The sequence below is a fragment of the Leptonotus elevatus genome, chromosome 4, assembly GCF_054856555.1.
Source record: "Leptonotus elevatus isolate MCC_2025b chromosome 4, RoL_Lele_1.0, whole genome shotgun sequence".
Classification (NCBI taxonomy): Eukaryota; Metazoa; Chordata; class Actinopteri; order Syngnathiformes; family Syngnathidae; genus Leptonotus; species Leptonotus elevatus.
The window spans coordinates 19,235,251-19,257,967 of record NC_141242.1 but is presented as its reverse complement, the minus strand read 5'-3'; the positions used below and the strand labels follow the sequence as shown (position 1 = coordinate 19,257,967).

Sequence of the window (22,717 nt, the reverse complement as noted above, 5' to 3'; positions counted from 1 at the left end):
TAAATTTCACCGTGCCCTGCAGATATCTGCTATGGATTTGGCAGCCATTTTGTTTTTCTAAATCCATAGCCTGTCCTCTTCAGCTGTCTGTCTGTGGGTGCTGTCAGCCACTCGGCTGTGATTGGTCTGATGGGCTTGATGCTCATCACTCTGTCAGGCTAGGCTCGCCTTTCATTAGGCCGGGCCCCTCCATCCGCCACACTCGCACAAATCACATTGACATCCAAACTCCTCACAACCGCGGAGCAATTTAACTGATATTCATTAGAGGGATGACAAGAGCTGATGGGAGATCTGTGGAGTTTGTGTGTGTGCGTGTGTGGGGGGGGGGGGGGGGGGCTTACACTTGTCCTATCCTATCCTCTCCTCGTCCTGTCCGCCTCCTTTCTTCCCTCTCTGCCGCCGACTTTGTTTTAGGAGCATTGAGGCGCATCAGCGTCTGTAACAAGCCAGCCCTCAAGGATAGTGAAGACAAAAGAACAACGGATAATGCATCTAATCTTCTCTTTATTATCACAGAAAGATACAGCAGAGAGGAGTCCGTGTTTCCCCATGCAAAGCAACCTACAATGTCAAATCCACAGTTACCACGCTGTCCTCTTGCAGCCTCTATAATGCTCATCCAAGCAGAAGTCCAGTCATTTAGCCATCACCCTCCAGCCCCTCATTAACCCCCAAAGTGTCAACTATCTCATTACCGCCCCCAACCATCTTCACCTCGTGCCCATCACTTACCCCAAAGCCTTCATCAACACATACAAGGAAGCAAAAAAGTCCATTATGTCAAACATAATTGAACGCCTGCGCAGACTCGGCCATCGCAGATAACACGGACGATATTCAATAAGGCGACTCGGGCCTTTTCATTTGCATTATCAATGGCTACTGGTCTGAGTGCCATCTTTCAATTATCATTCTTTGTTAAGGGTTTTATCCTGCTTGTCAGACGTGAGTCATCGTCGGGTTCTCCCACAATGTTAGACCAATGTATCCTAAACGTTGGAGGGCCGGGAGCGAGTCTGAGGCAGTAATGAGTTTGTGTGAGAAGACGGGGTCAGGACACAGTGTGTGTGTGTTAATTAATCTGTTCCCGGGTGGGAGGAACTGAAGCGAGATGATGAGATTTAAGAGAGTAAATGGGTGTGCTGCACTCGAGCTGTCCTCTGGTGAGTGAGCGAGCGAGGTTAGAGGCTGGCCAAATGGCCGTCACCATAGTAACCAGATAACTTCCCAGGCCCGAGTCTGTCATGTCCGTCAGTCATGAAAAGCAACAGAACACAGTGTCCTAAACCACCTTTAAAGGGGAAGTCAACCCAAAAGTATCATTTTATTATTATTATTAGTTGTATGTACTCCCACTAGTCCAAACACGGTATTCTGATGATTATTGCGTTTGTTAAATGAGTTAAGCAGCAAAATCCACCTGATTTTATCCATCTCAAGGGGCAGCCATTTTGTTACTTGTCGACATGGCAAAGGTCGTGACCACTCACAGTTCATCTGTTTTCCAAAGCTGAGCTGTGATTGGTTGAGCCCTGAGCAACTATGATGTCATTTTCAGCAAGTGACAAAATGGCCGCCCCCTGAGATGAGTAACATCTGGTGGATTTTGCTGCTGGTCTCATAGTCCACAAACGCAATAGTAATCAGAATAGAATATATTGTAAATGAAATTTGGGGTACACACATGCTGCTGTGAAACATCCAAACTTCGTACATGGCATTGAGCCTGAATTTGGACTATTCTGATAGCGTCAACACCTGCCAGTATTATTGTTAGATCCAAAAGTGTGCTTTGAGGGAATAGCACCTGTCAGTGCATTCTGCACCACTGTCAGCTTGTCTCAATGCGCATATACACCATCCCCTTTATTTTTTCCAAGGGACAGTCTTGGAGTACAGGTGTGTGCCAGATCTGCTATCTGTGCCTGGGGCTCCTGATGGCATCCAAGCCCCCGTGGTAATCAGCCCACTCCGCCTGCTGCTGCCTCCTCCTCCTGCTCCTCCTCCTCCAGTGGCTCGTTTCAGAAACATCTGGTGGTTTACATGCAGCACGCAACACCTGCCAGACGCCTTGCAGGCAATGCCACCCCTCGCACCCCCCGAGCCAGGCCCGACGTGGCGACAAAGGAATCACCGGGAATTTTAAAGACGAACGTACCCGAACTCTGCGATCAAACGAAGAGAGATTGCAGTAAATTTGATTTGCGCGTGACCCCGACTCTCACCCAAAGTCATCTGTGATAGGCTACAGCTCACGGTAGTGAGGACAAGCGATACAGAAAATATAGGGATACAATTTGATGCGGCAGTTAAATATTACTATGAATGCAAATAGAGCCGGTAAATATCAAATGATGAAACAAATCACATTCTATGCAGCATTATTTCAGTTTAATAATAGAAGCACAAGGCATTAACATAGTTGTTTTTTTCTTTATCAAATAACATTTATAAAACTAGTGTGCAAAACATTGTCCTTTTATTCTTCTTCAAGGCTCTGCACCAGTGGATAGTCATAGTCCTTTTAAATTAAGAAATATAACAAGTATGCATAATTTAAACAGCAAGTGTAAGCATATACACTATATGTACATTTTTACATAAACAGACCTGGATTTCGTCTCTCACTCAATTATCAAAGTACAGTGAATATTTTACAATCAGCAAGAAACTCCAAAGATAGACATAGAAATACATTTAAAAATAAAATTTAGCTGTTTGGCAGATTTTTTTTTGTTTTTGTTTTTTTGTAAGAGCTTTTTTACGGCATTTGGTTGTTTTAAGCTGTTATAAGACCAATTTGAAGTGTCATTTTAAAACTTGGGGCAGGACAGGACAGGACATGACTGTACAAATCTGAACATGCAGTTTTACCAGAAAATTAAACCAAAATAAAATCACAAAAAATACAAAATAAATATAGTTGATGAATTTCAAGTTATTTGATTACTTTACCTTTATTACCTTTTGTCTTTCACACCAAAAGGTGTACATAAATTGAGACAAACTGCACAATTACCAATAAATTTGGTTGAATATTTTGGACGTTCAAATTTGATCTTAAAACACTTTCTTTAAATACAGACACACAAAAATCCTATAGACCGAATAGACGTAAATTCTTTGTGCTGACACTTTTTTTTTTTACCAGTAGTAGTTCTTGGCATCTTAGTGCATTATACCACAATTTGTTTTTGTTGTTTTCAACAAATTCCATAGAACTTAATCCAGTTTTTGACTGATGAGAGCACACTAGTGTTTCTCAAGTTCGCACACATACAGCAAGTGGTCCTCTGGAGACTTCCCATGACTCTTGCTGAGGTGAAGTTTGATGGCATGCTTAGTGGCAAATTTACGGACACAGAGCTGGCAGCGGTATACAGAGCCATTGCTACTACAGTCATCTTGTGGCGACACGTACGGCTCCAACGGTGCGATCTTCTCAGCGAGAGTGTGGGAGTCCCTGACAGTCTGCTTTGGCGAGAGCTTAGCCAAGTCCCTGATTCTAAAGCCGAGGTGAGCTTCCAGGTGACCAACGTATGCAGCTGGTGTTCTGATCTGCGAGGCACAGTCACTACAGAAGAATACAGGCTGACCGGAGTCCAAGTTCTTCAGGAACTTGGTTCTGCCTGTTCTTCTTAGCTGGTACTTGACATTAGCCAGCCAGTGGCTAATGGTTGTCATTGAAAGACCTGTGAAACGAGATATGTGCATTCTCTCCTGTGGGGTGAGATCATTGATGATGTATTTCCCCTCGGAGGTTTGTCTCAATGTGGAGGCGAACTGCGCCTGCAGGAGGAGGAGATGCTGGGGGTTCCAGCTGGAGTGTCGACCCTTGCGTTTGTGACCGTGCAGGGCTCCGTCGTCATCATCGCATGCGGAGACCAGGCCCTCGACTTTATCAGTCACCCGTGACCGAGACGCTGGTTTTGGGGTGGGCTGGGATTGTGTCAGGTTTCTCAGCATGTCTGAGATATCAGACAATGCGTTCTCATGCAAAGGGCTGCTGGATGTATAGGGAGAAACCACTGTTAGCTGTACAGGGGTGACAAGAGAGGAGGGAGAAATGGAGGAGGCAGTGGATGAGGGTGTTAAGGGAGCCGATGCTACAGATACTCCTGTCTCGCCTTTCCCTTTTGTGAGGTCCATAGGCTGGTCATCACTGGACTGACTAAAAGTATTGTCAACTACAGTTTCAGGCTTCTTAGTCTGTGGGGGAGGGGCGGCCACAGCAGCCCTCTCGGCCATGCTCTGGCTGAACCTGGAGAGCAGGCTCAGGGGATCTTGGTTTGGCAAGGAGGGCTTGGCTGCTTTCCCCAAATGAATGCTCATTACTGACTGAAGAGCACTTAGAGGATTGACAAAGGGCTGCTCTGGAGGAGTATGGCCAGTGATGATGGCGGTGCTGCATGTTAAATCGGAGGCGTGGGGGGATTTGACTGCTGTCTCTCTCTTGGTTTCTGTTGCCGGGGATGCTCGGTCGCTATGGATTCCCCTGTCACTATTGGCTGGGGTGAGTGCCCTCAATTCCCGAGGTGAGTCGGCCTCTTTACCCATATGCAATTCACCCACCTCACTTTTGCAAGGGGAGATATGGTTTTCCCTTTTGGGAGACAACCGCTTCACCCTTTGCTCTACTTTTGCGACTTTCTCAGTCACTTTTTTCACTAAGTCCTCCATCGCCTGGAAGTTGTTGCTGGGAAAGGGAGAAGACTGGGTAAGGGGTGGGCTAATTAGAGGCCGGTTGCTGGCGAGGGAGGACAACGCTCCGTCCGCACCGTTAAACAAGAACTTCATTGGGAAGTTCTTTTCAATGCTTCCCTGTTGGAGCTTGATGGCACTAGGAAACTGGTAAGCTGCGTGAATGCTAGGATAGCCCCCCCAGCTTGGATTCCCACTCTGGGCCTTGTTGATAGCTGATGTCACAGTGTTTTCCAGTGATTTCAGAATATCCAAGCCCCCTTTAGGGCCCTCCTTTAGGTCCTCTTCAGTAAGGTAGTTATACTTTGAGATATTATATTTTTCCTCCTTCTCTGGATCTTCCTCCTTCCTGACTGAAATTATAATTTGTTTTTCGTTGCCAATGTCCTCTTGTTTTGTACACTCCTCCTCAACCTCCTCCCTTTTGATCTCTTTGAGAGGAGGTGAGCTGGCAGGGGGAGTTGAAGTGGTTTGAAGAGGCGGCGGAGAGAAGGTGGAGGGTGCCAGTGGGACGGATTGAACTCTTGGCTCCGTAGGTGTGCTTACTCTCCCAGGGTTAGGGGGGGTGGCCTCGGGAAGCGTTTTGGCTCTCTTTCCTACAGAGTTCGTCACTCTTAGAAAGTGCCCGGTGACCATCATGTGGGTTCTCAGCTCTTGCAATGTATTGTGTGAACTCCCACACTCCATACATTTGAGGATCTGGAATTTGTTGGATTCAAACTGGCAGGCATAGCTACCGCCATTTTGGTGAGCATATCGGTTACTAGAAGCTGTGTAGGGGCTGGAGGAACGTTTTTGTGAGGATTCACTCAAGTCTGAATGCGGGTGCTTTGCTTTTGGGGTTCCTTCTCTAGAACGTGGTGAGGCAGTGAGCTCTAGCCCCAGAAGTCCCCTTTTTTTAGAAGACACAATTTTTGTGGCCATGGGGGCCATGGGCTCTTTCAGAGGCACTTTTTGGTAGTGTTTGGTCTTGATCATGTGGACACTGAGGTCTTGCAGAGATTCAAAGGAGTGGCCACAGTACATGCACTTCAAAACCTTCTGGGCATCCTCTTTGCCCTCCATTTCCAAAAGAGACCGTTTGCGGGGCTTGGACCAGCGCTTTGCACCACTTCCTGATTTATCCTGGTTGTCATCCCGATAGTGGCCCGTATCGTTCATGTGAACTGTCAGCTCTACCAGTGTGTCGTAAGCAGCACTGCAGCCCTTGCAGCGGAACTTGCTGGCCCCGGTAAAAATCGAACCAAACAACTTTGGATTTTGCCTGTGGAGCTGGACTGTGCTAAAGAGGCTCGGCTCATATTGGGCAGAATGATGACTCTGGGGAGGGTTTTGTTGAAGCGTCTTTGCCACCGCTGACTGATGCCAGTCATAGCTGTTGCTGCTACAGCTACTGCTGCTACTGGTGCTGTTGCTGCGAGTCGGCTTCTCTGTCGAAGCAGATGGTGGCACCTGTATTGGTTTTGTATTAAAGTTCAGCGGTGCCCACAGAGGGCTAGTTAGGAAGCTGGAGTAGATGGCCTTCATATGTTCCAAAGTGTCCATACCAACGGGTGGTGTCTTCGTGCCACCATTTAGAGGCGCTGCGCCCAAGTTCCCTTCAGTTTTTCGAGAGGGGCTGTCAAAGTCGGAGAGACAATCACTGATCTCGCTCACATGTGACTCGCTGTCCATCTCCTGCCCTGACAGCTCCGCAGCCCCCACGGATTCCTGGTCACATGCTTGGTCCTTGGCAGGCCCGACGCTTTTCTCCACAATCTCATCTTTCATGGGAAGGTCATCCTGAGGGGCTGAGGGCAGGTCGTCTGCTTCCGCCTCCTCATCCTCTGCAGGGAGCTTTGTCAGCTCCTCCGGAGAATAGGCTGTAGGGCAAATGGAGACAAAGAGAGAAAGAACAAGATGAGTAAAATTGCAAGGAGTCAACACGCTGTGTTAGAATAACTGAAAAAAGTTTCTCTGCAATGTGTGCCCGAGGACTCCCCGGGATAAATGAGCCATCTGTGTGGGAGCCTTTAAAGCTGAGCTGAGAAATTACAGTCATCCCATTTCACCTCATCAACCGTTGAGGTGTTATTTTCCTCCAGGCGAGCCTGTATTTATATACTACCCCAGCCACATGGAACTTATGCCTCCCCTCTTTTCACTCCCTGTATTGGAGGAAAACAAAAAAAGAAATATCTTGGCAAAAACATAATGCACCATTTTATTTATCTCAGGGCGCAACAGCTTGAAATGAAAACTAAATCTGAAATTAATGAAGCCCAATCTTACTGTGGCATTCTCCTCTGGGGTAATAAATGAGTTGGATCAACCTCCATCTGTCAGTTAATATGTCTGACGCCTCTTCATCTGCCCTTTTCTCTGATCACACACACACACTTACAGACGCTCATAATAGCAAACGATGAAGAGTTCCAAAAGAGGAATGTTTGAATTTTGTTGATGCGAGTTTGACATGTCAGATACGCATCCTACAGTGAGCTGAAGAGTTCATTAGCTCTGTAATGTGCGCAGTTGGTTTCATGCGACAAATCTTTACAGGTTTTAACTGCCGTGCAATTGCAATACCATATTTTGCATGTCATTAAATAAGAGCAAGAAATCAAACAAGTAGAAAGAAAAGATTGAAATAGAAGTATATATCAAAATAAAGTACGACATTCAAGAAACCTGACTGACTTTTACTGTGTATACTTCATATGGGATACAGTTCATTCACAACTATCTCAACAGTGTGTTTGCTCATTTTTGTACATCTATTTGGATTGAATGTCGACCAGGCCTTACGAATACGAGTATAGCTTACAAAGAACTGCTAGTTGCGGCGACTTTGTTCACTCAGAAAGTCTAAATTCCACACACAAACACCGTGACTAAATTCTGCCCCTCCACATGCGCGCGCGCGCACACACGCACGCGGACGTCCTCTCTAAACAAAAATGTCATAGCAGAAATAACTCTCATTTCCAGTGCTAACAGCCAATCTCCAGACATCCATGTGGCTGGCGCTGGTCTGATTTAGGCCCTGGGGGCTGAGTCAGTAGGCAGCTCCACAGTGCTGGCCAGCCTAATGGAGACCTGGCAGGTGCGGCCCACTCTCTGTCCTCCCAGAGATTTGGTTTGTCACTGGGATCCATTACCTGCCATTCTAGGCTGATAGGTCCCGACAGCCCTGATCAAAAGATGTCGTCGGGCCCCAATCCGTTTGGCAGTCGGTGGCATGTCGTTTGTAAAAAGGGCCAAGCAGGGTGTAAATAAAATGACATGATCACTTCCCTGGCCCCTCATGTTCTGGACACAATTATGATAATGTGGAAGTGAAAGGGAGGGAGGGGTCTGGGAGCACGGAGAAAGGGGCAAGGAGTTAAATTGCTCATGCTCGGGCAAACACGCAAGGGAACATTGCTACCAGGCAAGCGACTGCCCACACCCTCTTTCCTTTTACTTTAGGTTCTCATCCGCTTCTCCTCTGAAAGGAATTGCTGTCAGATTCTCATTTGAAAGGAGGAAATCCAGTCAGGATGAGGTAGTCGCTGTAATGTGTTTGTATCCCCGCTAACTAGTCACAGATGTCAGCTTGTATCAGGCGAGGCTGCTACACCACTTGACCAAGTTGTCAGGTCACTTGTCTCTTCCTCAATAAAAATGTATGCTACACATCTCTGCGCATTGTCTGACAGGTTCATGCATCTAATGCTATAACCTATTTAATGTTACGCTGCCACCATTTGCAAGCGTTCCCAAGGGTCTCTATAGGCTTAAAGTTTGTTGAATAAATTCAGGACTGCAGCCCTATTAATGTTCATTTGTCATTAGGCCTAAATTGCAAAGTGGGGGAGTGAAGTCCAAAAGGACGAGCTATAAAAACCTACAGAGTGTAGCTGTGCTCCCAGGCAATTTAAAATGCAAAACAAAAACCATTATGTCTGAGCGCTATCTGTTAATTTAATCCCCAATGACTGATAATCCATCACGTAGGGCGACAACCACATCCAATTATTCTCCCTGGCTTGACTGACAACAGAGGTGATTTATCAAGCTAATAAAAGGTGATGGGAGTATAGAGGCTCCCTTAGTATAAAAAAAACAACAACGATTATTAAACTATCTCCTTGATATATAAGCATATGGTCTAGAACCAATGCGTGGTGTTCCTAATATTGCGTAGCAAAGGTGTCCCCAAACACAGGGCAGAGGACCGGTACTGAAATGTAGGACATTAGTTATCAGGCCTCATATGGTCATCAGAGCCTAAAATGTTTTATTTTGAAATCAGGTGCATTCGCCTGTACTTAACATCAAACCGCTTGTCTCGGCCACATGGTATGGTAATAAAACGAGCTAGCAAAATGAGTAAAAAGCAAATTTCTATAGAGAATATTTTTCCGGAAGTGGAAAAGGATGTGTGATGAGACAGAAGAAGGGACCATAATTCTAAGAAAACCCTAGCTGCATTTAAGAGACAATATCAGCGCTGCAGTAAACGTTACTTAACCTACGGAGTTTTCACTACAGGTAATTCTCACGTGCCAAATTCACTCTAATTAATAGACGGCAACATGCTTGCAAATGGGCCAGGGAAGCCTCCAAAGCTACCCAAAAAAAGCACTGGCTACCTTATATCCATTTCCAACATCCAATCTTTGTGAGTTAGAACAACATTTTGGAGTGGACTGGTCAGATAGCACAATTGGCTGTCATTGTTTCCCATTACTCCAAGATTGGACTGGCTAATTTAAGAGAATAAAATTAAGGGCTCTAAAATAATTAAAACAACTACAACTATGTTGATACATATTTTTAATTATCCATCCATTTCCTTAAATGCTTATTCCTCACAATGGTCGCAGGGGTGCTGGAGCCTTTCCTAGCTGAATTAGGACAGTGGGTGGGGTACACCCTGAACTAGTTGCCAGGCAATGACAGTACGCATTTTTAATTATTTGTTTTTATTTTATTTCTTTGTCGGCCCATCAAAATATTGAGATACAGTGAAACCGGTCTGTGGCACAAAAAAAGAGAGGTTCTGTGGTGCAGCAGACAGTGACAGACAATTCCAGTTGTGGTTGAATGACATGCAACTTTAAAAAAAATAACCATGAAAAGAAATACATTTGTTTGTTTTGGATAAAATGTTCTTTGAAAATTTTTATATTTTTTAAAGCTAACACAGTGAAATGTGCATTAATCTAATTTATTATTATTATTATTATTATTATTATTATTATACTTCTTTTATTTTAATAAAACTTTTAACCTAGAGTCTTAATACATACCAAATGGCCACAACGTTGGGTATGCTTCTTAGGTTATACACATGAGATGAATCTAAAGGGATATTCGACTCATTTTGCCATTTTCAGGAATAAAAAGCTAATATTTGGTCATTATTTTTCATGTACAATTAATACCTTTAAAGACACATTTTGCTACTTGCTGCCAACTGAAAATGACATCAGTTTGCGAACATCACATGACAAATCCCCCCCCAAAAACCCCAAAGAAAACCGGGTGAGCTGTGATTGGTTGTTAACTGAGCTCTAAGCACCTGTGATGCCACTTTCAAACAACAGCAAGTGACAAAATGTGTTTTTAAAGGTGTTAGTTGGGTGTTGAAGCAGTGCACTTCGTTTTATTGAAAAGGTGTTGTCCCCTTCAGTAACCAAAATATTAGGAACGCCTCTCAGTATGTTTGCAGTTTCTTCAATATTAACTAAAGATTAGTATGTTCGCAAAGGCAGATTTGTTAATTCACTCTTTGTATTATGGTATGGAGCCCTACCTCATCGTTGCTGTGTGGCATCTGATTATACGTCGTACACAGGAAACTACAATTCACCTCCTGATACACGGCTTCAAATCCACCTTGTGTTGGTGGAAATGAAGTTAGTCAGTCAGTTAGGACAGCACCCTTCCTGCCCAAACACAATTGTACACGCACATGAATGCGAGCGATGAGGAAAGACAGTCTCATCTTGGCATGCAGGAAGCATTCCTGTGGAGTATCATTTACGTAAACATGAGGGCCGCTGACCAGCAGGGAGAGATGATCTGATAGAAACGCTGCAGTGTTATACTGTGACTATCAGGAGCAACACACGTTGCAGGGATGGGGTGGGGTGAATCAGCAGGGAGGTGATTCAATCCCATGAGTTAGGGGGTTCGTCAGATATTGCTGATAAAACAGCAATCGCTGATTTAACACATTTTTTAGTATGTTGAGTGTTTCGATGAAAATGCAAACTAAGGACCATACATGCATGAGTGTTATAAGTGATTCTATGTCGAACCCCCAAATGAGGATTTATTTCTCTTAGAACTCGTTACACTCCTGTTGTTAAATCCTAGTGCTTTTCTAAAATCAGTCCCTAGATGATCCGCGTGCTTGTTACTGGTGGGGCCTTCACAGCTGGGAAAACCATCTGGGAGCCAGATCCTACCCAAGAGCAACGTAGTAAACAGGATGCATCATTAAAAACTCTACCTGCGTCTGGCTCCAACTGCAATCGCTTCAAATCAAAAAGGTAAAACCAAAAAAACAATAGTAATAATAGAAATAGAAATATTTAAATCGGCAGCTCTTGCCTCAGAAACATCAGCCGCAATACAATTTACAAATGTTTAGTCTTGTTTCTGAGTTTAATTACAGCAATCACACAGTGAACTGCTCGATGCAAAAATAGCAGCTGGCAGAGGGGAGAGGAAGTTATCTACATGGGTGGTCCCTACATACAGTAAAGATGACTGAAACTGTTAGGAAATGATGGAGAGTTTAAAGCAATAAGAGCTAGCAACTATTATTGCTACAGTGAAAAATGCATCATAAATAAAGTTTGGAATTGCAAGTTCAAGTGGAAAGGAAGTTCCAGAGAGTTGCCAAGATGATGTTTGATGATTTGAAGGCTCAAAAGTTCAACATGAAGAGCGTTCCTTAACATTAGTACAGTATTCTAACCCTGCGCCTTTAAACCGACATCCATGACATCTATTCGGCACAGGAAACAGGCCCTAAATGGAACAGGACAGGAAGTCACCTCCGTTATAATCAAACAAACAACACTCTGCAAACTTCAACCTCTTATATCAAATTTCCCTGCAGCCTCAATCTTTTTAATAAGGTTGGAATAATGACAGTCCTATCAAAATAGCAGCAGTCCAATAATATATGGACTGACTAGAAAGAGACTAAAAGAAAACATCCACAGAAAAAATCCTTCACATATTTTTAAAATAATAACATATTCACTTGAGCAGATATAGCTTTAAAAGAAAAATACCACAAAAATGTCATGGGTGGATGTAAAACGAATCAACACTTTAGCAGCAGAAATGGCTCACTGGTATAATATATATATTGAACGGCTACATTTTTCAATGGCACTTTCGTAATTTGTGCTCCAGTAAGCACATATTCTAAATCAAGTCGTCTAAAGCTTAATGATAAAACAAATTTTAAACAATAATAATAATAATAATAGGGGGAAATAAATAAACTATGGCAGGAGCATGATCGTAAATTGACTGAACACAGTCATATATGTAGTATTTTCCAACTGTTAAAGCTCAATACTTTTATAAAACATGTATTTATTTCGCACTCTATCTTCCAAAATTGCAATAAAGGTCTGCTCCCTACAACCTTTAGCTTTACTGAGGTCACACATTTTTATGCTCTAAATTGGATTTCTAGTCATTCACTCCTGTGCTGTGACATTACAAAACACAAGCGATCATGTTTACTGTGATCTTGCGGCCTTTGTCATTTGTTATTTGTGCGCATGTGTGCTCTCTACCCCCTGATGGCATTGTGAATACATTGTGTCCGCTGATTGTAGTGCAGGATGTGTGATACGGGTGATGGGAAAAACAGAGAGATTATTCTGGCCTCAAGCAAACTTTAGGGCTGAACCTTGTCAATATACCTCACATGGGGGACGGGGAGTGTTGTGGGACTGTATATATGTGTGACTGTAGAGAGAGTGAAAAAAGACTGGATTGGAGTAAATTTATAATAATGTGGCTTAAAGACAGATAAGACGATAAAAGATCCAGCCACGACTGTCATGGCCTTCCCTTTATTTATGTTTTTTTCCCCCATGTACCACAAAAATCACATCACTTTACACTCCACTCAATCACTGCTTACAGTGCTTAGCGATGATTCACAGGCAGCAAGCTATGCTCGAAGTTAGCTGGAGAGACTTCAACATGAACCGAGACAAGTCATGACAATTCAGTAGAAGATGCTTGGCCACTGTAAAGCAGTGATGGGACAAACTATGATGAAGATAAAGTTCGTTCGATGTTAATTCACTTAAAAACGCCAAAGCTGTGTTGATGCTGCAGGCATCTGCTGAATGCCTGTGCACAATAGTGATACTGTAGTAGTCATCACAAGTCAGTTTTACAGTGATAAAATGGTTTTACTTCACGTTTTAAATGTTTCCCTCCCAGCTGCAGTTTACTGTACAACTGGATATAAAACAACATTTTTTGCTATCACACAGTAAAAGCCAGATATGATAATCAAAAATAGCATTGATGTTACGGTAAATAATAAGCCTACAAACAACACACCCAGAGCAGTCCGGGGTGTCTATACTTATTTTCTTGTATGATAACTATTAATAATGACATGAGAAACAATTGCACAACTGCATTTGATGTCAATATATTCAAAATGCAAACCTACGGATGAGGATTAGAGCAAGTCAAGAATAGCAACAAAAGAAAAAGGTTGGCAGGATTCTCACTTTATTCTCAGAATTCTCACTAGAGAATTTTTCTGACTGTAATCTCAAAAGTCTGATGTTAAAATCAATCTCGGAATTCATAAAGTCAGAATTCTGAGAATAAAAATCAGAATTCGCACTTTAAGGCCAGAATTCTGTGAATAAATTGAGAATTCTGAGAATGAAGTTAGAATTCTGACTTTAAAGTGGGAATGACAATTCTCTCTTTAAAGAGAGAATCCTGACTTTAGTCACATAATTCTGAGATTAAAGGCTGAATTCTATGATGAAAGTGAGAATCCTGCCAACCGTTTTTTTTTCTCTTCCGTACAAACCAATTGTGATGTGTGTTCTTTGCAAACACAACATCAGTTTGGGGTGAAGAGGAGCTATGGTTACCCTGAAGGGACCTACTTAGTTGCACAGAACAACCATCCATTAATTTTGGGGCCCATTCATAAATAAATACAAAAATATTAAAGTAATGTGACTAAAATAACAGATTGATTACAAACAACTGAAGCGTGTTTGGAATACGTTAAATACTGTATAGTATGCATTACTTTACAACTGTAATGAGGTTCTGATTCAAAATTTATTTAAATATTAAATTTGAGTCTCCTTCAATTAATGAGTCAATTGATTACACAAATGGTATATACCTATCACCTGCAAAAACTGACGGGTGTATACTCTATAATGAAAACTCGAGTAGCGCTACACAATCAGATCCTTGTTGAAAAATGCCTCAATCAATATAATCGCACCTATCCTAGGTGATCATGTAACAAATGAAAACACAGTGTTACAAAGTTTATCTACAGACAATAATGGTCCGGTCTCACATGCACATCAAGTCTGCCTTATTTTTGTAATTATTGTGTGAACTTCTGGATGTGTGAACGGAGCCAAAAAATCTGTAACAACATAGGAGAGGAACAAATAGACTAAAAAAGAAGATTTGTAGCATGGAGTTCAAATGAGGTGCAGCAGGTCTGATTCTTGTCTTGTATGAAATACTTAGTATAACTCGTCCATGGAATGTTTTCATAACCAGCTCACACAGCAGGCTTTAAAAACCATCTGCACCCGTGAACTTTACTCTAAGACAGCATCAGCTATATCATGTCAGTGTGATAGTACAGTGGTTCGAATGACTTCATGTCTAAGTGCTGGCCTTTTACTAGCATTGATGTGGATACATGTACAGTATGTCAGTTTAGGGGATTCGGGGCAGGAGATAATTTTCTCTCCCTCAATGTACTCTTCTCTAAAGTATCCCAAACTGTGAATTGTTGTACTCCAAGGTGAGTGTACCTCATCAATGGCTAATAGGGTAGTAACAGGTTCCCAAACTATAAAAGCGTCAGACACAAAAATCAGTACCACTAACGATACAACCCCAGTGACAAATTTTATGACTGTTTCAGAGTGTATCGTTGTGAAAATGTATCATCTCGAGTCAGACTGACTCTAGCATAGAGTTTATCTTCCATTAGCATGGACTAAAAAATGTGACAAAAGCAGAATCTCAGGATAAGGATGGAGTGCAGAGGGGTGAGGAAATTAAGCCGGAGACAACATAACCCCTTTCCCATCACGCAGCTGCTGCCATGATTGCCTAGCAACGAGGAGGTGATGGACACAGCTTGAAGATGGATGGCCACCATAAATCTCGAGGCACAGGAGAAGGCGAAAGACACACACAAAAAACAGCTTTTTTGTGCCAACCAGATTTTTACATTGACAAAACAGTTTGTGCCTTTCGTTGTTTGGCTCCACTTACATAATATTTAAATTTTTGTACCTTCAAGGTACTCCAAAGCACTTTTTTTTTTTTTTTTTTACAATGCCAGTCACACAAGTAAAGTGAACCGCTCATTCACACACTGATGATGGAGGAGGATTTTGATCAAATCGAGGTTCCGTATCTTGCTAAAGAAAATCTCAACAGGGCCATAGGAGAGTTGGAGAGCTAACCGCAACCTTCAACTTGCGTGACGACCATACTGTCTCACGAATTTACCCGCAAATCAGGTTAGGTGGCAATTTTAGGTCGTAATGGTCAGTTGACGGACTTTGGGGGTTTGGGAAAGATGGACATTCACTTAGTCGGTTCAAATCTACTTAATACTGCCCAGATAAATGTGAATGTGTATTTCCGTCTCATGGCCAAAAAGGTACAGGTATTGTCCCTGTAAACGTATAATGTAGTGCTAGAATGGTTTATTTTACATACAGAAAGCATAAATGAAAACACATGGACTCTCTACCTTGATGAACAAGAGCATGCCCAGATGTGACCGGTCACAAATTCTCGCTCCGTTCCTACCAATACCTCCAGGTTCTGATTTCTGTTTTCTGAGATTACACCTTTCATACAGCAACTTTCCAATGCTGGAAGTGTAGTTTCGGTATAAACATCCCTGGGCTATCTGATTATGGTCTACTGCTGCGGCACTGGTGTCTAGTAACACTCAGAGAGAGAGCTCAGCCATCCATCACACAGTGAGTGTCTGTCTAAAGCTTTCCACCCTGCTTCTTCTCGTCCTGGCTCTCCAGTTACAGCCATACACGAGCGGCCTAAATAATATTCTTCATGATAAATGGCGCCATAAGCCTGGTATCCATCATTAATCTGATTTTTAAAGAAGCATCCATCTTTCAGAGAGCCTGTTAGGGCCACGGGAGAGCAGAGCGGCCCGGGTTCATTTAAAGGCCAGACTGCTGAGTGAGTGATACCTGTCAGCCCTGCTCATCAGGGAACAGCAAGCACGCACACATACCACATTAAACACTGGCGCCATATGGTCACACATACACGCACAGGCACACACAAAGCCTGTCTGAAAGAGCTCACTTTGTATATATAATGTGTACACAAAAACAAATCAAACACTTGTTGGGACTGTATGCAAGTACATTATTTGCCCCCGACATAAAGACGTCTTCAGTCAGACATTGCGGAACATTCTGTCACTCGTCAAAACATTAACTTAGGGTAACTCAACCGTCTCTCCTTCCTTAGTCCAACTTCTTGAAGCTTTCAGGAAAGCTTCCCATAAAAATCACTCAAACGTAAGCATAAAAAAAGGGATCCTTTCCTTGCACGTCATTTCTTTCCCGTCTGTTCATCTCTTTCCCTATTCTGCCGTCTTTCTTTTGTCTCTGTTTTTCGCTCTCTCGCAGCCCACCACACCGCACGCATCCACCTCCCTCCCATGTGTGACTGCTAAAGCCAGTTTGATAAATGACACACGTCACCGTGTCAGAAGCGAAGGGTGGGTCAGTGATAAATGACTCTGTTGAAAAGGAAATCGGCTCTCTGGCTTGGCCGGGCTATTCTCCTCCTGGATTGGGTTTCAGGCCCCCCGAAGAACAGCGCGGCTCAGTTTCCCCAAAACGAGCACACATCCCGCCAGACTTTCTACCGCTGCGAGGACTGACTGAGAGCGGATGGGGTGGTGGAGCTTGGAGTGCTACAGCGCGTCCCAATTGTCGCTACAGTGCAGCTGCATCTATCAGAAGAGCGGTGGGACTATTTTTACAAAGCCTGCTACTCAGTGCCCAGACGGCAGTCCCTGCTGAAAAACCTCGTCTGAAAGCATAGAAAGCTGGAAGAGCGGATGGCTAGCAGTTTTCTATTTGTGACCGTGCGCTTCTTTCTTATCCCAAAGCCCAACCCAATGGCCTGACATCTGTCAAGTGTGTGTTAAAAAACAGAGGAGGGCCACTTTGCCACCCCACTTTTCTTCTCTTTCTCATCAAACCCTACACCAACAGCTCCTCCTTGTCCTCCCCCACTTTGCCTTTTCTCATCTTTTGCGCTCACTTCCTGGCAGGGTGGCAATGTTATCATTACCCAGGCAGGATTTATGGATTCAAGGCCCATGGCAAAAACAAAAAGGCATCTGTCAATACCAGTGGGAAACACTCTGTCAGCCTTCCTCCTTCCACTGGTGCTCACAGCCTCATTAGGTATGCACTTATCAGACACATAGATCACAGACGTGACTCAACTTCAACGGAATCCAGCCAAAAGACTTTCATTAGCAAGGAGGCCTGCGAGGCCCAAACATTTACTAACACCTGTGAATAAAAGTTGCCGTGTTGTGGTTTAAGTCGGATGGTTGACCCCTGCTGCTTCTGTAAGGCCACACGTCTCACAAATAAAACAGCAGGTGGCCAGAGAGAGAAACACAAACACTTTACCTCATTTTACTTTTACGTGGACACAACATGTGTGTGCAACGTGTGCCCCGAGTACTTGTATTTGCGTTCCTAACTTGGCATATGGAAAGACGACACAAGGTGATCCAAGCAAGCGGGCTGCGGTTACAAATACCTTCGCTGCCCGTCGATCCCTACCACACACAGCATGAGCCAAGCCAACAAATCAAAAAGTAGATGCCCACTAATTTGCACGTACGCACACGCTCATGAGTGATGGCTGCCAGTCTGGCACTCATAAATCTGACCCTGCAGAAACAGGAGACCGTTACCATGGAGGATGTTCCAAAATGGACTCGCTCCTCTGGCCCTCTTTCTTTCTTAAAAAGTCACACAAGTTCATAGGAAATCCAGGGTGGTTTTCCCTAATGGTGGCTTCCCAGTGCAAAATATTAGGGATAAGGGAGACCAGGGCTTGTTGTCACACTGGTAAGTTGTAACAATGCATTTATCTTTGCGATCAGAGGATGCAACTAAAACGTGGAGTACCAGTTTTCTTCCAATATCGTGTCCTGTCTGAGAAGAGAATAGCAAATTGTGAGCTGAGATGAGCGCCAGTTAACCATTTCACACAAGCCAAAGTAAAGTCTTTTCATTTGATATATTTTGAAACAAGCGTCATCCATATACAAATTTTAGCAGCAATTCATGTGGACTCGTGGTGCGATTCAGGATTCATCTTGTCATAACTTAGTCATTGCTCTGTTTTAAGATAACTTTAAAATAGAGCTAATATTAGGCAACATGGTACTTGGGGAAACATGTCTGAGTCATATTGGGGTTAGTCACAAATGCAAAGAACGGACCAAAGGAAAAATGAATATTCCAGTTAATGTTGGAACTATGTCCACATTTCACAACTGGTTTAAGTTTCATGATAAAACAATGCTTTCTTGTTTGTAATTCAAATTAAACTAAAGTTTTCAGTTTGAGGAAGGCAAAACGGGCATTTAAGGCTGAGAGCCATGACCTACATGCCAGCAGTTCCAAAGGACTTTAATAGAATGCATGTTGCATAATTTATGTTAATGTTTGCTTGATTATGTTCAACAAATTTTTCAATGTCAATTATAAAAATGTTCTTTAGCTGACTTCAATGTTTACTTTCAAGTAAAACAAAACAAAACAGGATAACAATTTTGTCCGTGTTTTATTAGTTGCAAAATCCAGTGTGACTTAACCCATATAGTGTAGACAACTTAACTGATGGTGGGGCAACATGTCACATGTTAACACTCTCTATTTGACTGCTTATAACTCTACACTGACACAAAATGTGAAAATGGCATGTCATATAAAATCTATGCCTGAGACTTTGGTCACATTTTGTTCATATACGATGTATTGATTCCAAGATATATATGAAAATGTAAAAAAAAAAAGAAAAAAGTGAGACATCCAGCCACGGTCTCCCCTACTGCAAAGAATTAGCAAAACTCTGCAGACATACTGCACGTTACTATTTCATTGTGCATTTGCTCTAAAAGTTGTAAACTAGCCATTGTTGCTTGTTTGCTAAGTTTGCAAATTATTGCAACTGTCTCCACAGGCGTCATCGGAAACAAACAACGAGCGGTCTTATTTCCACATCCGCCTTCGCTCAGTTAGGTTACAAAGCTGCCTGCCCCCGGTTGTTAAGACCACTCAGACCTGATGCAGGTACGCGGCCCATTTGTCACCTGCAGCGCAAAATTGAGTTACAGCACAACCAAAGGCGAGCAGCTCTGTGTAATATCAAGTTGATTACATCAAAGTGGTGGCAAACCTCATTCGGTTGGGCACCCCGAGCTTGTCATATCCAATCACAAGGCCTGTCAGGACTCCATCAGCCTCTCGGCTAATTGGACCGATGCTAATGAAGCAGGCAAAACAAGTTTTCTACTCGCACAGAAGATGGCGAGAGAGGGAGAAGAGTGTGTGTGCTTGAGAGACAATGAGGGAGCAGAGGAGGGTGTGCGTGTGTGTGTGTGTGTATGGGGGAGGTAGATTTTTCATGCAAGTCTCAAGGTTGCAGTGGGCCGACTCTCCCCCTAAGTCCCTAATCAAGGCCCATCATCTGTCATCCTTTTCTTTGCTCTCTCTATCACCACGCTCTGTGCTGCAATCAATTCATCATCACCCTTTGTGTGCCACTGAACAGTTGACAACTTTATAACTTGCAGCTGCACAGGCTGACTGACAGGGGTGCAAGGGGAGTGTGGAAAAAAAGCAAGAAAATGGATGGATGAATGAATGCACAAAGAAGTGTGGTTTCAGCGAGAGAGAAAAAAAGTTGTTTTCTACAAACACCAAACGATCTGTATTACAGCCCTTTTATTCCCTTTCATCAACAGACAAACAGCCGTGTAGCGGGCAGGAGGAGAGCGAGAGAGGAGGAGGAACAAAACATCCTTCTCACTGATCTGAAATCAGAAAGCTTTCAGTCATTCTTTATGTGCTCCCCGCGGCCACTCTGAGCCAGTGAGCATGTACATTAGGCTGGGGCATTTTGATGAAATAAAAGCCCGGGCCAGCTTATGGCTAAACAGAATGGGAGCACTCACTCAGCCTGTCTCTGATTGACCATTAAAACCATTGATGAATGGGCCTGTCAGGGTGGAGACAATTAAATCAAACATGAAACAAAGCCGTTGTGGCGGCCCGGTCTGACAGAGCAAACCCATTCCTCCCCTCCATTACATAGCACACAGCTCCTTTTACAACCCCTTACCCGCTCCTCCCACCTCGCTTGGCCGCTGTGCGAGTGTGTGCGTGTTCAAAGTGAACGTGTGCACACTGCACACGGGAGGGTGATGTTTGTGTGTGCGTGTGGTGTTTCAAGCCCAGTTCACGCAAGTACGGCTACTTTTACAGAACACGCGTTTTGGCCAATTGTGTACATGCTAATGACTTTTGAAGCACTTCATTTAATAGTTTTCAAAGCGCTGCTTTTTGATGGGTATAATGTCAGAGTGAACTTCTGTCATCCCATTAGGGATGGACAAGCTAATTTGTGGAATTGATTATTACAAAATCAGTCTAGTGTGGAATTGATTGTTGATTAAAGGCGATGGATTGGGGCAAAATGGGAGTGCACTACTTGGCTGCCACCAACAGAGGTGCCACTGATTCAATCTCAACTAGTTTGTGCTTTAAAGAAGAACAAGAGATCAATCAGCGATAAAAACATGTGCTACGTTCATGCAGAGCACAACTATTCTGGGCAATGTTATTATGCTCTCAGATATTGGCCAGTTACAACAAACACAAAAATTACAGTCATCCATCCACTTTTATAGCGCTTATTGTCATTGGTGTCAACAGGAGAGCAGGAGCGTATCCCAGCTGAATTTGGGTGAGAGGAGGAACAAACAACCATGAACACGCACACACCTATGGACAATTTATAGTCTTCAATAAACCTTGCATGCATATTTGGAATATGAGAGGAAGCGTGTATACACAGAGAACAAACTGAATACATGAATTTGGATTCAAATTCCCAAGAATGGTAGAGTGGATTTGCTACCCACTAATCCACTGTGCTGCCCCAAAAGAATGTAGATCATTAACGATAAATAACACAAAATTAAAATAAAGGTTTTCCATTTCCACATACCTGATCAAGGCATTTTAATCTAATGCCAATCAAATTTAATGTGACCCCCCCCCCCCAGGTTTCTGATTGGCTAAAATAATAGTCAGGGGCTATAGCGCCACCTGTTGTTTTAATATGCAATTGTCAGCCGCCTGTAAACATATGTTAGTGTGCAAGTACAATTTGTTATAGTAAGTTAAAAAAATGTACACACAAAAATGTGCTGCATAAAAAGAAAAGCAAGAACGTGTGGACATTGCCTTGCCTTGAAACCTGTCTCCCCACCTCACTTTTTTTTTGTGAGTCACTTGACCATCAGCGAGTGTGCTAGAGGGGAGGCGAAAAAGTACACAGATCCTTTGAAAGTGGTTTAAACGTGACGTCAGGGGCCTGCAGCACATGGTGGGAAGTGATTTTCTGATGCAAATGGGGAGGGATCACATCAAAGCCGCGTGACAGCCAATCAATCAACCGTCAAATCGGACATGGCAACTGTCGATTATGGCTCCTTCCAGCCCACGAAACTCTCATTGTCTGCTCCGAAATTGTTTATCTTGTTCACAGAGAGAGAAAGCACGGCACGGATCCGACTTTGTTTTTTAGCTTGCGTAAAGAAGTTGTGCCAGCAGGATAAAGCAGATCGCTACGTTCACCCCAATACGAATACGAATGGTAAAGACGCTGAAATAAGTCATTGTTCGCGGACTATGGAGTGGAATAAACACAACGTGAAGGCATTTAAAAGCAATTTTGACACCCGCGTGATAGTGGGATACGTACCTCGCGCGCGCTTGGGCGCCTCTTGTTTCCTCCGTGGCATTTGTGACTGTATTTGCGGGGATTTTCGCCAAACTCCTCCTTTTTCTCCACACGCGACAAAGCCACTCGCCGTATTCGGGGGAAGATCCACCTTCCGCTTAGAGAGAAAGCTTCACGCCTCGGCACAACATCGAGGAGTCCGCCGGAGAGGAAAAAGTCGTCATGCTTTTTGGTTGGAGGTGGTGCGTTCACGTCAGGAACGTTGCCGGCGTGTTATTGTGCTCGAGGATGTCGCACAAGCAAGCACACACACACACACACACACACGCGCGCGAACGCACGCGCTCGGACACACACCACGCAGCTTGAGTCCAAGCAGCTTGGACGCCTGCTCTGGTAACAAGCAAACTTGGGGGAAGAAGAGAGACGATCGCGTCACTCAAAGTGGAGAATGGGCAAACCCACCGCCCCGTTAACTCTTTACTTGTCAGGCTGAGCAGAGAGAGGACGCCTCCCCTTCTCCCCACTCATTTCCACTAGTATCCTCCTCCTACCTATTGGACGTGTGAGTCACATCACATCTCGAGTTTTTCTCTCTCTCCATTTTGTTTTATTATTTATTTATTTTTTATATATTTTTTGAACATTTGACCACATCCATGCATGAATCTCAATGACAAAAAAAATGTAAACATGCAACTACTGGAATGAAAAT

General features: G+C 43.5%; 1 protein-coding gene across 1 annotated transcript; it reads right to left on the bottom strand.

Annotated features, from left to right (window-relative positions):
• Window positions 1-2,387: 2,387 nt before the first annotated feature.
• On the bottom strand, window positions 2,388-22,425 carry tshz3a (teashirt zinc finger homeobox 3a). The gene is made up of 2 exons (XM_086074796.1): window positions 22,024-22,425; window positions 2,388-6,566 (listed from the first exon to the last, which is right to left on the bottom strand). The coding sequence occupies exons 1-2, from the start codon at window positions 22,061-22,063 to the stop codon at window positions 3,256-3,258; spliced, it is 3,351 nt and encodes a 1,116-aa protein (XP_085930922.1). The 5' UTR covers window positions 22,064-22,425; the 3' UTR covers window positions 2,388-3,255.
• Between the last annotated feature and the right edge of the window lie 292 nt (window positions 22,426-22,717).

Excerpts from the sequence above, each read along its gene's own strand:
- tshz3a (XM_086074796.1), bottom strand. The coding sequence starts at position 22,063 with ATGCCACGGAGGAAACAAGAGGCGCCCAAGCGCGCGCGAG. Across the intron at positions 6,567-22,023 it reads GGCGCCCAAGCGCGCGCGAG|CCTATTCTCCGGAGGAGCTG; the intron begins GTACGTATCCCA and ends TTTGCCCTACAG.